This window comes from Buceros rhinoceros, unplaced genomic scaffold (genome assembly GCF_000710305.1).
Source record: "Buceros rhinoceros silvestris isolate BGI_N320 unplaced genomic scaffold, ASM71030v1 scaffold37514, whole genome shotgun sequence".
In the NCBI taxonomy this organism is placed as follows: Eukaryota; Metazoa; Chordata; class Aves; order Bucerotiformes; family Bucerotidae; genus Buceros; species Buceros rhinoceros.
The window spans coordinates 128-13,155 of NW_010408314.1; the positions used below are offsets into that span (position 1 = coordinate 128).

The following is a 13,028-nucleotide window of genomic DNA, read 5'->3' on the forward strand; positions in this document are numbered from 1 at the left end:
ATACCTGTACCGTATGCTGTTTTTCCACTGTTCTGTGTTTTGCTCCCATGTTAACACATCCAATGTCTGTCTCCCTTAGTTTGCATTGCCCTTCCATATCGTAGATTGTGTTTCTGAAATGTTCCTTTCTTTCAGAAACAGGAACTTAGCAAAAATGTACTTTGAGTGGTGTGGTCGCAACACAGAAATTTTGCAAATTCTTTTGCGTGTTTCCTGTCTTTAAGGTGGCAGTATTTCCTTACTGGCAAACACTGCCCTTCCATATCGCAGACTGTGTTTCTGAAATGTTCCTTTCTTTCAGAAACAGGAACTTAGCAAAAATGTACTTTGAGTGGTGTGGTCGCAACACAGAAATTTTGCAAATTCTTTTGCGTGTTTCCTGTCTTTAAGGTGGCAGTATTTCCTTACTGGCAAACACATTGCAAAGCTCTTTGTTGCAGAGCGTAAAGACTGGTTTGTGCTGTTTGGAGTCCACCCTGCTGCCTTCCCCCACACCTGTTTTTTGTTTTTGTTTTTGGCAGAGGGGTATTTGGAGGGAGAGGTGTGTTTGGTGATTGTGTTTTTGGTGGGTTGTTTGTTTTTTGTTTTTTTTTTTTAACCTGTAAGATCGGCCTTGGTTTCGCTCAGTGTACATGGAACCCAGTTCTGTAATGGAAACAACCTCAGGGTACTGTAGGTCTGTAAAAGCTTATTACAGAATCAAGCAGAGGGTCCTACTGAAAAATAGAACACAATCAAGAACTTAATTAATGTAATGCGTGTATAAAAAGATAAACTTACAGTTGTGTAAAAAATTTGTGTAAATATATATCATCTTGGGGTGCCTTTACTTTGAGAATGACCTAAAAATGGCATCTTTCCACTTACTGGACTTGTGGGAACTCGGTGATGTATTGACTTTAGTTACTGCTACTTTTTGCTTTTGTTTTGCAGGCGAAGCAGAATGAAAAATGGCAGGGAATAAGAAGGATCCTGTTTCTTTTGTGTTTTTCCTAAAATAGGCATGCTCTGATTCCAAAATACTGTAACAAGATGTTTGTAGGAACTATTGCAAATTTTTTTTGCCAGCAATGAGAAGAACTTTGTGTGAGACCTTGCATAAATAGTAGTTTAAAAAAATCCCCTTCGGGTTAAATTATCACATTTGATATACCATTCTGGGAACCAGACACACGAACCATGAGCTGAGCGTTCCTCTGCCATTTTTAGTCATTGTCAGAGTTGAAATGCACTATAATGCAGAACTTTTCAAAACCTGCTTTTGAAATGTCTGTGCTTGTGCTGTCTTCATACTACTGAAAGATTTTGGTATATTGGCGAGTGTTGCCATTTACTGCTACTTCCAGGCAGGAAGTCCAGTCTGCTGACATAATTAATGAAAAAGGGAGTACCCAAAAGGAGAGGAGTGCATGAAAGAGGCTGGAGAGCTTTACAGTTTTCTGAAGGTAAGTTCTCCTACTCAGTAACAATAGTTTACTTCGGAAACCTACTTACACTGAACTAGCATTTGACTAAATTACTAGTCCACAGTAAAACTTACCTTCAAACAACGGTGAAGGTTTCCAGCGCTTATTACTGTTGTCTAGAAGTCACATTTTCACAGCCTGTGAGCCGCATATCCTGCTATTGTTCAGGATGTAGAACTCCCACCAAGAGCAGTGCAGAGCTCTGCATAGAGGTAGGTGTCAGAATGCAGTGTTATGTCAGCAGACTGCAATGAATGTTCTTTCATTTTGTGATTAATCACTACAGTTTCATAGTCACAGGCAATGTAAGAAGATATTAAATTCTCTTCAGCTGAGCTGAAGTTACTATCTTCTGTTTCAGTTCTTTTTCTATTCTGCTTCCAAGTAGCGTGATCTGCTCTGTTAATCTGTCTACCAGAAGTAAGGTAGCTATATACCAGAAGTAAGTTTTTTGGTTGCTGGGGTTTTTTTCTTTTGTTGGGTTTGGTTTTGAGGTTTTTTAATGTCCATGAGGGCTTCTTACAGCTATAATTCAAGGCTGACTGGGATAGCCATTTCTGAGATCCTGCATGCAACTAGTGAGGAGAGCAGGTAGAAAAAAAGACATACTTCTGAACAAGCCAGTGGCAGTTGGATACTGCAGTAGATGGTCCCTTGTGTGAGCTGGGTTGTCTCTTCTAGGTTCATTTTGCCAACCTTGTTCTCTAGATACTTGCTTCTATGTTCTGCCATTACCTTCTTTTCACCTAGTTTAAAACATAAAGTAGGTGTGAACTACTGAGAGGTGAATCCTCAGTGTTAGATCTTCCCAAAGGCTGTGTTTTAGTAAATGTTAGGTAGCTAGTGTTTACAATCCTGAAGTGATTGCAGTCCTAAAGGATAATTCCAGTTAATTCCTTCAGGCCTTTGAAGAACCTCTGAGGTCTTAAGGTAATCAGATAACAAAACGGATAAGATCCATGAGTTATGTCTGTCAAATGTAGAATAGTGGTTTCTGTGCCTGCTGATCTCTCCAGCCCGCTGGTTAGTAGAGTGAAGCAGCTTTGGAGAGTTTGTGATGCTGCATCTTATAGGTGGAGCAGCACAGAGATAGGGAAAACTTAAAACTCATTTACAGAACTATCTAGCATTCTTTTCTCTGCGGTTTTCCAGATTTCCATCTCCTTGAAACCAGGCATCCTTGGTACTGTGCTATTTATTGCAGTCTGGATTTAGAGGGATTAGTCAGTAACTCAGGAGTTTTGCGGTACTGTTAATGCAGCAAGGCAGAAGCAGCCCTAATAAGGACGGGAATGTCCCATCGCACTTACACTAACTTGATCTTACTTTCTCTTGTCTTCCTAACTCCAGGTTTGAAAGATGGGGTGCAGATCATGGAAAAGCTGCAGCAGCTGTTTTCAGAGAAACATTTTATGTTTGGTTTTAGTAGAGATTTCTTTTAGTGTATTGCAGCACATATAATTGACTTAATTATTTGACAATTCTTGGGTTTTTTTTTTGTTTTAGGGAGGTGCAAGCAAGCCAGCGCTCTGTGGCCATAATTGCTGAGATGATCCACACAGCTAGCCTAGTTCATGATGATGTTATTGATGATGCAAATTCTCGCAGAGGAAAAATGACAGTCAATCGTATCTGGGGAGAGAGGAAGGTGAGTTTGCTACTATGTGCAAGACTTGCCTTTGAGTTTCAGCAGAGCACAAATACCTAGAGTTTTTGTCACATTACTATCCCTAGGCACAGTCTTGGGATGTGCTAGAGAAAGTACAAAGAGGTGTCGGCAGATTGTGTGTAAGACAAATGTGTGTTCCTTTTCTGAACTGCTGGAAGCATTTGATAATGTATGATTGTAGTGTGACTCTTACTGATTTTATGTTACCCATGCTGTTCTTTGCAGTGCTGTTAGAATACTTTGAGCTTCTACCTCATCCAGGACACTGTGTGTTACTCTGATTCAGTAGGAAAAGCAAAAACTCTTTTTGGTCAGCATGAAAATTTTTAAAATTTTTTTAGAGGTGTTTCTTCATAGAGCATTAAAAGGAAGGTCTTAATCAGAAAATGCAAGGAAAGAAGTACATTGCTGATGTATCAGAACTTATGATGGCAATTCAGAGCTAACATGGTGTAACAGTCTGTAACAGCAGAATGGTCAAATAGTGAAGTAACGTTCAAAAAAACTTCACAGGCAAAATATTCAGGTACTGCATATAGGGAGGACAGAGTTTATACAGAAAAATATAAACAGCACTGTAAGATAGGGATTCAAAAATGGTTCAGATTTTAATATCTGGTTATCTTCTGTTTTCTCTCTGTGAGAGAGAATGAGATATGTGTGCTTTATGTAGGAAAATGATGTTTTGTGAGTAGACTTGCCAAGTAAAGGAAATAATGTCTGTGCTAACACTTACAGGAAAAGACTTAAATGATTGGGGGGTTTTTTGGTTTGTTTTTTTTTTAATTCTTAGGCTGTTCTAGCTGGTGACTTCATCCTCTCAGCTGCTTCCGTAGCTTTAGCACGAATTGGAAACACTACTATCATCTCAGTTCTAGCTCAGGTGATTGAAGATCTGGTGCGTGGTAAGGTCTTTTTCTATTTTTATCTTCACATTTGCTTTCCTAAGCAGTAAACCCACAAATGAAAACTCTCATGTGTGCTACTTTTTAGGTGAATTCCTCCAGTTGGGTTCCAAGGAAAATGAGAATGAGAGGTTTGCTCACTACCTCGAGAAGACCTTTAAGAAGACTGCAAGTCTTATAGCAAACAGTTGTAAAGCAGTATGTACGTCTGTCTCTTCTAAAGTTAACATACCATACTGTAAGCTTCACAGCTAAATGCCTAGTTATTGCTGTTTTCTCTGGAGACCCTCCAAAGCAAACCCTTTAAATGGTATTTTGCCAGAATGTGAATGGGTTTGAGATTGTGCATTTTATCACAGTTCAGCTGTGTAGCCTCCAATATTGGTTTCACTTTTTTGTTTTATATTCATACACAGATTTATTGAATCAAACTAAGGTTCATAGTGGCAGCCTTTAATTTATGAAACCCTGCAACTTTGAGAGAGTGTTTTGAATCTTGGTTGATAATTCCTGAGCCAGTAATTTAAGTCTTGAAATCTGGTCCCACTCATTGGTGCTGAGTGGGATCTTAAATTACAGCAGTGGGAGGATCCAACTAATTGTGTATACCCTACATTACATTATAAAAGAATGGAAGTATGCACTTTTTGATTTGTCTGGGGTTTTTAATTATCAATTGCTGTATCCAGTGCTTTCTGTTATTCAGTTCTGTTACTTCATTACAAAAAGATTTAAGGCCATGTTCTTATTCAAAAACATGTCAGTTTTAGTGCAGGAAGTGGAGAAGGTGGGCAGTAATCTCATCCCAAAAGAGAGTTATATTTTTTATTATTACTATTTCTTATTAAAGGCGGTATATCTGGTGTATGCTATAGCAACAGGGAGTTATAAGACTAAAAATCTGTGCTAGTGTTAGTCATCCTTCTTGATTCTCAGAGAACTTGTACGTTTGTGCAATAGACAGCAGTTGAAAATTGCCTAAACAGAAAGGATCCTATAGAAAGAGAGACACAGTTTTTGTGGGGAGGGAAAGTATCTTTCATTTGAGTTGGAGGAAAGAAATTAAGTCTTCTGGATTGCTCATATTAATGGCAATATGTGCCTAGCAAGAATTTCCATTTGTACGTCTTCATTTATATTAGTGGGCAATTGGACTAGTGAGGAGCATCACGTTATTCTGCTATCCCAGTGAAAACGTACGAGTTATTATATTCACTTGGACAGTCTTCCTAAAAGAACAGATTGAAGAAAACACCTTCCCACTGGGTGGATTCTCCTTACAAATGTGCTGTTTTGAGGTTTTTTTCCTTTTCATAACTCGCAAGGGCTAAGGATTTAAGCATGTCCCTCCAGATTGTGGCTGTGATGGTGGTGAGAGAGGTGTTTGGCTGTTTTTCTTCTTGTAGTTGTTCTGAGTTGTTCCATTGCCAAATTGCTGGAATTTTATATGCAGTAAAATCTGTAATAAAGGAAAACCAGCAGACAGATCTGTCTTTATGGCAAAACCATACTTAATTGTAGACAGTAGCAATGACTTTCATCTGTATGTGGCCCGTAGTTTCTTTCTGCATGGGTTAGGAGAACTCTTGATAGCAATGAATATGGGATTTTTTTGTTCGTTTGAGATTTGGGGTTTTCTGGGGCTATGGGTGTTTGCTAGTTTGGGGGGTTGGGGGTTTTTTGTTTGTTTGTTTAGATGGTTTTGGCATAAGGAAAAGGATGGAATCAGGAGGGAGTTCTGTTTTCGGGAGTGAAAATGATATGCAGGATCATCATTGCTAGCTTGAAAGGAAATTCAATTGGGGAATCAGGAGTATTAACATCTTGTTTTCAGGGACAAAGCTAAGGATAGAGATTATTGGTTACAAACAGGATAGTGTGTCATTAGAAGCAGTTCAGTTTCTGTTACTGATAAGAGAAAACAGTGATTTGTTTCTGTTCATAAATAAGATAAAAGTATTGACTGGAAGGAAGACGTCAAACAAGTTCAGGTGGCATCTTAGAATTCCAGAGTGCCATGCCTTAGAGATGGAAGAGTAGAGTGTTCCTGGAAAAATGTCTAAACAAGATAACAGATAGTCTGTGAACACTGGTCTAGTCACTGTATTAGATACCTTCTGCATTGCCAAAGCATTCTGCATTTAAATCAAAAGTGCTTTAAGTTAGCAAAAGAATTTTTTTTTTGGCAGAACAGTCTAGTCTGTTCAGGATGTTAGAGCCATCCCAGTCTCCAGTTTATTTCAACAATAGTTCTGCATGGGACAATGTTACCAAAGTTGCAGTCAAAGTAATACATTGAAAAAGGAAATGGTGGCAGATGGCCCAGAGGTTACCGAAGCCTCAGTTACTGAAAGGCATTTTTTCAGAGAAACATGAGAGGTGAGTCTGGTTCAAGAATTCAGAAACAATAAAGCTGAAGTGAAATTTCTATTAGTCATCAGGCAAGCTGGAGATGGTAAAATAGCTGACCAGGTTCTCTTTCTGTCTGTTTTTATCCTGCTGCAATGAGAATTCCTAACCCTCATAAAGCTGTGTATATTTTACTCTGAATACTTTCTGAAGAGGGATTAAATCATGCTTGTTTTGAGATAAGTGTAAAGTTGCACTGGAGATTCTTGATTTCTCTATTAGGAGAAAGCACGCAGCCTCCTCATGTAAGGCAAGGCTGTGTGTGGAAGGTCTGCCTTAGGCACTGAAGAAAAGGAATAGTCTGTAGCTCTGACTTTACCTGTGAGCTCCTGCCTTAACTAGTTCATAGTTCTGTGTGTGTATAGGGCTCTACTGGAAAAACCTACCAGGATGTGGAACCAGTACTTAGGAAAAAAAGACCTCTGAGCCCACCCAGCAAAACTGATCCTCCCAGCCCAACTAGACTAGCTCATGCAGACTACAGTAAAGTCCAATGACAGATGTAGGGTAATGGCATAAGTAGCATCAGATATTATGGTCAGCCAGTAAATTTCCTCATTTATTATTTAAAATACAGTAACTCCTTCGGGGTATTTTTTCTTCATAATGTTTGCTGTGAAAAAGATGAACATAAAAATATTGCAGATATTCAGGAAGATAGTCTTCACTTCTGTAACAGTACAGTTCTTCATAAACAAGTACTCGGTTAACACGGTATAATATTAATTACTTGAGAAAAGGTCAAATGCATGAAAATGCAGACTCGGGACAAGATAGTTGTCTGCTGGGGCAGGGGTCTTCTGCTGGGTAGACATCTTCTTCTCCCAGGCAGGCCTTCATAACCCCCTTTCTAAGACTAGTTACCAAAAAGGATTTGAAGAATCTAGAGGAAAAGTCAGCAGTGTGCCTTGCAGCAGTGAGGGATAAACACGTACAGGGCAGCACCGCTCCCAGCCTAGCCAGCACATCAAGGGAAGTGACTGTTTTCCTCTACAGCGCACGTGAGACCTCAAGGCTGGTCTCCATCATATGAGACAGACATTCACATCGTGGAGTTAATTCAGTGAAGGGCTACCATGATGGCTGGAGGAGCAAATGGAGGAGCAAATGATGTGCCAAGAGCTGGTATTAGTCTGGAGAAGAAAAGGTTAAAGGGGAATCCTCTTGCTGTCCCCAGCTCTGTAATGGGAGGGCGTAGAGAGGATGGAAAGATGTGCAGGGAAGGGACAAGTTGTACCATTCAATTAGCTATTAGGAAAAATTCCCCCATGAGGTTGGTCAAATGCTGTAACAGGTTGCCCAGACAGGGTGTGGGATCTTCATCCATCTTCATCCTTGGAAATGCTCAGAGCACAACTGGACAAGGCCTTGAGCAATCTGATCTAACTAACTATGAAGTGAGCTCGCTCTAGCAGATGACGGGACCAACCAACGTCCACAGTTTCCTTCTAACCTGAACTATTCTGGGATCCCACTGGAAAGAGGAACAGTGCTCCTGTCTGGAAAAACAACGGAGAAGGCAGGATCTTGACTGCTTCAGGAGACAGGCATGGAGGAGACAGGCTGGAAAAGGGGAAGATGTTAGAGCCTTCTCCTTTCCATGGTGTCCATAAATCTAGGAGTGTGAGAGCAACCATCTCTTGCACTGTTTACACAAGCAAGTTCCTGCCCAGCAGCAGGTTTTCTTCTCTGACCTATATGGCACAGGTATAGGTGTGCAAATGCTTTCAACTCCAGTTGCCATACTATCACATGATAAATTTCAGAACAGGACGTATCTGCCCAGAGCTGATGACAGAATATTTTATGCATGTGAAATCCAGTAAAGAGGCAAGACTGGTTTATTGTCTCTTATGTAACATAAAATAATAGAAACAGATTTTATTTTAAAAGTGTGTTTGAAATAATGCCAAGCAGATTGACTTGCTTTACTGAATTCAAAGAACCTTTCTAAAGAATTCATTCCACTTGGTATTAGGAAGGATTTTACGTCAGGATTTAGTGGAGGACAAGTCTGGATTCTTGGAAGATTAAACTTGTAATCAACCAGCACTGTTGGGGGAGCTATAGCATGTTTTCAAAGGATGAGCTTTATTAAACGTGTAACATTGTATTGACACTGTCATCTTGATTTGTGTTTGTAAAGGCATGCTGTTATCCCAGCACAGCTTCAGTTAAACTTCCTCACTCTCAAGAGTGACAGGCTGACTGGGACGAGGCTGCCTGCATCCCAGTGAGTGTCCAGATGGGGGCAGTAATCCACAAGAGCAATCTGAGAAATTGGCTTCTGAAGGAACTCCGTGGTAGACGAGACCCAGTCACGTTGCAGGTGCAAGATGTGGTCATGGTCAGAGAGTTGGTTGCTTGAGGTGTGATAAGCATAGCGATCTCCTGGATTTTTAATTTTTTTTTTGTCTTCAGAAATGTTTATAACCTGAACAGGAGCTTTAAAGGTCTTTCCTTGCAAAGATGCAAGATTTGATTTTGCATTGATGAATTTTTCTCTGTTGCATTCAGGAACTCAGACCTTGTTTTTAAAATGTACTGTACTGCTGTGGTTCTTTACACAGGTCATGTCTGCATGCCCAGAAAACTGTCCACCTGCAGGAAGAGCTCTGCTCTGACCTTTCAGATTAAATGAGAAAGGTCTTATCTTTACGTGGCACTTTGTCTCCCCATTCACCAACTTGTGTCTACTCTGACCCTTGCCATTAACCAGGATTTTGTAACTGATTTTTTTTACAGGAAACGTGGTGGTAGGTGAAGATGTCATTGAAACAGGGTAGATGCAGTCCCCTGCCTTGCTGACTTTATTCGATCTACATTACAGAAGCAACCTGAAGTTTGCTAGGCAGGGTACCGCAGAAGATGTTAGCTCTTTGGGGCAAATTTAAGATACAAGCATCAAAAGGGAGATAAAATAAAAAGACAAAATGTTCTAGTTCGATAGTCCCTAGCAATATCTATTTTAAAATCTCGTATTTGCAGCTCACTCTAAGAACCTTGAGGATTTTGTATGATTAGACATAAGTAGCATTATTTTCCTTCCATACTATCTTCCTCTTTTAAATAAAGCTGGGAAATGGGAGATGCTGTTAATGTCTCAGGCATCCAGATTTCTCTGGGTTTTGACTATTACCCACGGATGCAGGTTATGACTGATGCGCAGTTGTGAAATGCATTGATGCATGAAATAGTCTCTAATCTTGTATGAATTGCATTGCATCTATTAGGATATAATGTTGTTTCTCATTTCCATCTTCATGTTCATCTTCAAAGCTGCGACTGGACTTGCTTTCAGTTTGGTGGTGTTTGGTTTTTTTAACGATTCTACCTTGCATAGCCTTAAAGAGGAATTTTTATATTTCTGTATACACACATATTTTTGTTATGGTTTTTCTAGCATGTATTTTTTGTCTTACGTTAAGTGTGTCTTCACTCCTTCCATTAGTCACAGCAGATTTGGAATGTTTGCAGTAAACCAGGATGGAATTTTGCCCCCTGTTCCTAACTGATTTATTGAAGGCTGAAATGAATCTGACTATTTGCAAAATTAAGTTGGTCATATTTAAAGTGCGTAATCAATACATAAAAGCAAAAGCATAAGTGCCCTTACTTTGAGGCAAGGTAATTTAATTTCTGTCCTATATTTTAGCTTTGTGGAGTTTATTAAGCAAACTTCTCTCAAGTAAACAATTCCTTTATCTGCATTTAATTAATTAATTAAAATGTTTTAATTGTTTATCTCAGTTTAGTGATACTTTCATCTAGTTTGGTGTACTTCGTTCATTCACTGTCTTTTTGCCGCTGATTATCCCTTGATACCTTTGTCTGTGAGCTAATGAGCTCATCTTCCTGAGCAATTCAGTTATAGTTAACATTGCCCTTAAAAATAATCTTCCTTATGTCAACTGTCCCTCCTGTACTAGGTGCAAGACATCCAGTTTTGTGGATCTTTTATGAGGCATGTAATGTCCATTTATCTGTTGTCGGACCTCCAATTATCCCCTGGCTAAATTTATTACATGTATAAATCAATTCCCCTCCCACTGGACTGTATATTGTTACTACTAGCTTGCATGTGCAAGCATCCACATTTCTTCTCTCTTCATCCTTGCACTATAATTTCTAAGTCTGATAAATATTTAATAAAGCTAATCTCTTTCCAGACTTGAATATATTTTTAATACTGCACTGCTGTTCAACCTTGTTTTCTAATAAGCTGTGTGATTTGTGTGTATCCATGAATAGAGATAGGCAAGAATGGACTTCTGAGTCAGCTTTTTTCCCTTTCCCGGATCCCTGCTGTCTGTGCTTGCTATGTCACACCTATGGTCAGAGACTCCAAGTGGATGCTAACCAAAGCTTTCTATTTATGTGGGGTTTTTTTTCTTTTCAGGTTTCAATTCTAGGCTGCCCTGACCCCAAAGTTCATGAAATTGCATACCAGTATGGAAAAAATGTTGGCATAGCTTTTCAGGTAGTGTTTTTGTTGAACTAAAGGGAATCTATTGCAAACTGCCTTAGAAATGAAAGTGGTCTCTCTTAATACTTCCTACAATCTCTTAAAACAGATTATTCTATATTAAATTCTTAAAAAAAAAAAGTGATCTGTATGCTTCTCTCTTTCCAGCTAATAGATGATGTGCTGGATTTTACATCATGTGCTGGCCATCTGGGGAAACCAGCAGCAGCAGATCTCAAGCTTGGATTAGCCACAGGCCCTGTCTTGTTTGCTTGTCAACAGGTAAGTCAACAGGAATCTATTTTTCCAAAGCAAAAAAGTGTTATGCTGCTCTTCACAGTACACACAGAGGGCCAGCTTGAACACATCAGGTCTGCAGCATAAGTGATGGACGTGGTCTGGGCATGTGTGAAAAACCAGTGTGTTCAAGATCAGCTGGGTTCAGTGCGCACATATGATCTTTCAGACTGAAGAACACCTTCCTGCACAACTCCTCTTACGATTAGGTCCTTGTATCAGAAGCACCACTGGTCTTTGCTGCCCTAGTTCAAGCGCTTCACCTTCACAAGGGGGCACACGTACAGAGTTTTCGCCTGTCTTCTGCATGTCATTTCTAAGTAGATTCTCACTCATGTACTCTCCTGAGACATCTTGTTCTCCCAAGGCTTGACTATGTACATAGGCTTTCTGCCAAGTTCTGGGCTCTGTATCTATCCTGGGGCCAGGAATTTAACTCTCTGCCTAGCTTTTAGGTGGGCATCTCTGTTTGTTCGATTTGATCTCCTCCATCTCTTTGAGTCTTATCCAGTTACAAATGTAGAAACTTCCCCTTCTGGAGGTAAACGTAGTAGTAGTTTGGATAAAAGAAACAGGAGTATCATATATAAAATAAGCTTAAAATTCATCAAGAATTTTAGTGGCTTAAAAATGATTTGGAGCAGTATCAGGAAAACAGGAATGACAGTAGCACCAAAATAAACTTAAAATTGGTGATTATCCATAAAAGAGGAAGAAACTGCTTTAATGCACCTTGCTCACGCTTCTGGTTCACCTGAGGAAAGATTTGGGACTTAGAAAGCAGTCCTTCCTACCAAACTTCAAAGCATGATACAAAAAACTGGCACAACCAGTTCTAGGAGAGCTCTAGTCTCTGCTCTCTCACTGGAATTGCTCAGAGCCTGACATGGGAAGAGTTTTCAATAATTAAAAAAACCAACCAAACAACTTTATGACATTTACTTTCCCCTCTTTCTTAAGGAGCCTGGGCTCAGGTGAGGTAGAATATATACAAGTGTTTGTTTCCTCATCCTTTGGGCATTTACAAGGACATCTATCTCAGAAAAGACAGGAAAGCAAAGAGTATCATCCACTTAGTGCAGCCAAATGCATGCAGGGAACAACCTCCTCCAAGGTCTCAGACTCATCTGGGAGATACACAAACTTGTTCTTGAATTATTATTTCAGAATTTGTGGATAAGCAGCAGGACCTTGTTAGTCGTCAGCAACTGCAGTTGTCTAAAGAACAGGGGGAGACTCAGGTGCAGAAAGAAGATGATTTTGACAGAGAATGCACGATACTGGTTGTCTTGTGGATTCCAATTTTTTTCATTAAAACTGTTATTTGTTTGGGTTGGCTGTCTCTGACTTTCAACTTCATCTATCATTTAATTAGCTTTATTAGATAAGTTCATAATATGGAAATAAATGAAAAAATATTTCAAAATTTTACTTGTTCTTTGTAGGTCACTTTTAAACACTCTGCCTCATTTTTATCTCTGGTGGATGGGAAGCGTATGTTTTTGCATTGAAAGATAACTTGACCATTTTGCAAAGTTTTCCACAATAACCATAAGGCTTCTTCATTGAAAATTTCTTTCTTGCTGTTTTCAAGGAAGAACAGCACCACAGACTTAAGTGATATAAAAAAAAAATACAGTACTAAAAAAATGTGGAGCTTCAACAGACACTTACCTGTGTTGCTACTAAAAGATGTTTTGTTTCATTTGTATCTGAGAATAAAAACTCCTGAGCCAGGACGTGTAATTGTTAGTTATAGGCGGTCTTTCCTCTTGAAATTAATATTCCTGCTGTCCTGCATCCCTTTTTAATTATCT

At 39.4% G+C, this 13,028-nt stretch overlaps 1 protein-coding gene across 1 annotated transcript in view; it reads left to right on the plus strand.

Annotated features, from left to right (window-relative positions):
• Positions 1–390: 390 nt before the first annotated feature.
• PDSS1 (prenyl (decaprenyl) diphosphate synthase, subunit 1) overlaps positions 391–13,028 on the plus strand; it is a gene marked incomplete at its 5' end in the record, with an annotated part of 14,616 nt that continues 1,978 nt past the window's right edge. The window contains 6 exons of the mRNA XM_010134828.1: positions 391–453; positions 2,973–3,114; positions 3,929–4,040; positions 4,129–4,238; positions 10,849–10,929; positions 11,083–11,196. Of these exons, the coding sequence (XP_010133130.1) occupies positions 391–453; positions 2,973–3,114; positions 3,929–4,040; positions 4,129–4,238; positions 10,849–10,929; positions 11,083–11,196 (622 nt within the window). The remainder of the gene's footprint in view (positions 454–2,972; positions 3,115–3,928; positions 4,041–4,128; positions 4,239–10,848; positions 10,930–11,082; positions 11,197–13,028) is intronic.